The sequence below is a fragment of the Silene latifolia genome, chromosome 2, assembly GCF_048544455.1.
Source record: "Silene latifolia isolate original U9 population chromosome 2, ASM4854445v1, whole genome shotgun sequence".
Taxonomy (NCBI): Eukaryota; Viridiplantae; Streptophyta; class Magnoliopsida; order Caryophyllales; family Caryophyllaceae; genus Silene; species Silene latifolia.
The window spans coordinates 87,172,513-87,176,640 of record NC_133527.1 but is presented as its reverse complement, the minus strand read 5'-3'; the positions used below and the strand labels follow the sequence as shown (position 1 = coordinate 87,176,640).

Sequence of the window (4,128 nt, the reverse complement as noted above, 5' to 3'; positions counted from 1 at the left end):
GGTCTCCAAAGCTTGAGTCTTCCACCGGGTCTTCGAAACCTTCAACAAACTTGTCTTGCTGCTGCTGTCTACTACTTATGGCAGGAGAGAAATCAAAGAATTTTTACGGGTCATCAACACTCTACTGCATCTCTTCTCAGTCAGATTCAGTTTACTGTTAAACATCGTCTATTAGCTTGTAGTTCTCTTCCTAGTTGTCTCGTTGCTCGTCTTGCTTAAGGCTTTAGCCTTTTAGTGGATAGCTTTGTAAGTTTTTATCCACTTTCTAATAAAATGAGGTATATCTTCTTGCAAAAAAAAAAATAATAATAATAATAAGAATAATAATAATAATAATAATAATAATAATAATAATAATAACAATAACAATAACAATAACAATAACAATAACAATAACAATAACAATAACAATAACAATAACAATAACAATAACAATAACAATAACAATAACAATAACAATAACAATAACAATAACAATAACAATAACAATAACAATAACAATAACAATAACAATAACAATAACAATAACAATAACAATAACAATAACAATAACAATAACAATAACAATAACAATAATAATAATAATAATAATAATAATAATAATAATAATAATAATAATAATAATAATAATAATAATAATAATAATAATAATAATAATAATAATAATAATAATAATAATAATAATAATAGTAATAGAGCCTATATCCTTTCCTCTGGGTCTATTTGGACTCTTAGTGTCAAAGATCGCTATTCTGAGAGTCTTTGTAGTATTCTAGCAGTAAAAGACTATATTGTTGCTCGTTCTGGTTCTATTGAAGCTGCTACCCAGATTCTCAACTCCTGGGTCAGGAAAGGTAAATTTCAGGTCAGTGATGCTTACCACTGGTTCAGAGATAAAGGGGAGACAGTCTACTGGTATAAATCTTTGCAGGGGAATGCTATTGTTCCTAAGCATAGGATCTGTGCCATCTTAGCTGCTTCTAAACATCTACCCACGGTTGATCTACTTATGAGTAGGGGTCTGCTCTTGATAAATAGATGTGTTCTTTGTCAGGCAGCTGCAGAGAGTCATGACCATCTCTTTTTCAGCAGTACTTTCTCTCAGGAAGTCTGGAATGCTTTACTTCAGTGGATGCACCTTTGCAGTCGTTCTGTTAATCTCTGGGCTGAACTCCATTGGATGGCACAAACTAAGGGTCAGAGACATTGGAAGAATATGTGGCGACAAACTTGTCTTGGTGCTGCTGTCTACTACTTATGGCAGGAGAGAAATCAAAGAATTTTTACGGGTCATCAGCACTCTACTGCATCTCTTCTCAGTCAGATTCAGTTTCTTGTTAAACATCGTCTATTAGCTTGTAGTTCTCTTCCTAGTTGTCTCGTTGCTCGTCTTGCTTAAGGCTTTAGCCTTTTAGTGGATAGCTTTGTAAGTTTTTATCCTCTTTCTAATAAAATGAGGTATATCTTCTTGCAAAAAAAAAAAAAATAATAATAATAATAATAAGAAGAAGAAGAAGAAGAATAATAATAAGAATAATAAGAATAATAATAATATAATAATAATAATAATAATAATAATAATAATAATAATAATAATAATAATAATAATAATAATAATAATAATAATAATAATAATAATAATAATAATAATAATAATAATAATAATAATAATAATAATAATAATAATAATAATAATAATAATAATAATAATAATAATAATAATAATAATAATAATAATAATAATAATAATAATAATAATAATAATAATAATAATAATAATAATAATAATAATAATAATAATAATAATAATAATAATAATAATAATAATAATAATAATAATAATAATAATAATAATAATAATAATATAAATGTGGGTGTGAGTGAGTGAGTGTATGAGTGTTGTTGAATTTTGATTGGTCGAGATTAAGAATAATCTTAAATATGAAAATGCGACGGTCTATTGCTAGACGGAAGAACGTCTCGAGTTTATTTCAACTTGAGACGGAAACTAACATTATTATTGTCACTATTATAGTCCGACCAAAAATACGTATACATATATTCTTATATAAATTATGTCTTAAAAAAAATAATTTAATAATAATACGTATTTTTATATAAACGAGCTTTTATATATTACTTTTATAAAAATCGTATTTGAAATAAAATTATTTAAATTGAATCATTCAAAAATATAAAATAAAGAAATCAAACGGTTTAATAAATTTTAAATGTCAAAATGGGAAATTCGCGGGTGTTACAATCACCCCACCTTTTAAAAAGTTTCGTCCTCGAAACTTGAAGGTAGAAAAGAAAGGTTATTAAAAATAAAACTGAACTTTTAAAATCGGTAACCAAAACATTAAAAAGGTTACTTATCGTAAGAATTAAAATTCTTTCAAAAGTTTCAACTAAAATTTTCCAACAGAACCAAGTCGAAAGGCAAATCATTTGTACAAATCAAAATCAAAACACTTTCAAAAACATTAACGGAGAGTTTTCAAAAGTGTAAGTCTCATTCATGGAACGAAATTGCTCTTGTCGTGCACACAAGAACGCTAGCCTTCCAAGTCAAAGACAGATTCAGAACAAAATCATTCGCCGACAAGCGTAGAACAAGTTATTAAACGTCTCTAATAACGAGTTCTATCATCCGATCAACGTTAAAATCAAAAGAGAAAAGTAATTTACTCAAATTTTCTCTTGCAAGAGTCAAAAATAGAAATAAAAGTTTCACTTTTAAACTCAAAAGGGAGTCAAGTTCCTGAAAATATGATATTAAACTTTGTCAAAGAAATCATAAATAGATCAAAGTTAACAGAAATTGGATAAAATTTAAAGGAATTTCGGGTTTAGAAATTAAAATCGTGATAATTAAATTTATATACCAAGAACAAATAGGGAATTGAATCAAATTTTCATTTTCAAATTTTTGTTAAAATAGGTAAGGTTTGTAAGAGTAACATAAACTTTAACAAGGGATCAAAACTGGTAGCTTGAAAGTTTAGAAATTGAACAAAGGAAAAGTAACTTAAGTATCATAGATACAAGTATGCTAAAAGGACTCAAACTTAACTAATCAAAAGACATACGATGAATTTCATAGAGTAAGAATTGGAGTCGAATTTACAAGGATGTAAAAGATAGAGCTTTATAGGTTACCAGTATCAAGCTTAAAAGAGGAGTATGATGAAACAAGAAAAAGGGGTATGAACGGTAACGCTTATGATCAAGGAAAAAGGTAAATTAGACAATAAGGAAACGCCAGATACTCAACCTCAAATAACAACATCATCCAAAAGGTTCTGAAAACTTCCCAACAACGAAACTTATGACCAAAACACTCCCAAGGGTTTCCTCAAATTACTCATGTTACTTCATCTTAAGCTATTCCTTGAAACAAGGTACTCCACTAAGAGTGTGATCTCATCACTCCAAATCCTCAAACATCCACAAACAACTTCCACAAGATCAAGGTCAAGGTTTCCAACAACGCTATACTCATATCCAACTAGTGTCAACCACGGGTTTCTCAAAATGGTAAAATCCTCAATCAAGAATCCCAATACCAAGCTCTAAACTCCAAGAAAAGGTTCCTCAAATATTCCACAAGGTTTTCATTTCAATACAAGGTAGTAACATGCCAATCCAAAGTCTGAAAAATCAATAGGATCTCGAGTCCTTTTATCCTTTTACTTATCACGGATTCCCAAAAGCAGAACTACACTCATCTACAACATCATCCCATCATCTCACTTACTCAATACAACCTCAAAGTTTCTAAAACCATAGGGTCAACAAAGACTTCTCAACAATGTAGCTTAGTCTGACTACACTTCCCAAGCCTTTCAAATCCCAAACATAAACAACAAAGCCAAGTTCTATAACCTTAGTAACAAATGCCACTCATACTTGACAACACAAAATCCACCAATCAAATATATTCACTTTATCACGGATCTAGGTATAAGAATCATCAAGTATGTCTCATCACACTACCTAAATCTTTCCAACATCAATCCTCTCAAAACCAGGTTTAAGGGTCAAACACAACAATCTCCTCAAAAGTCAAATTTTCAACCAAGGTCAACATTCCTCAAAAGAAAGAGTACCAGAGTAGCTTTTAAG

General features: G+C 29.3%; 1 protein-coding gene across 1 annotated transcript; it reads left to right on the top strand.

Annotated features, from left to right (window-relative positions):
• Positions 1-273: 273 nt before the first annotated feature.
• On the top strand, positions 274-1,399 carry LOC141641050 (uncharacterized). Its single transcript, XM_074449727.1, has 2 exons — positions 274-278; positions 736-1,399. Exons 1-2 carry the CDS (start codon positions 274-276, stop codon positions 1,397-1,399), a joined length of 669 nt encoding a protein of 222 aa, XP_074305828.1.
• Positions 1,400-4,128: the final 2,729 nt, after the last annotated feature.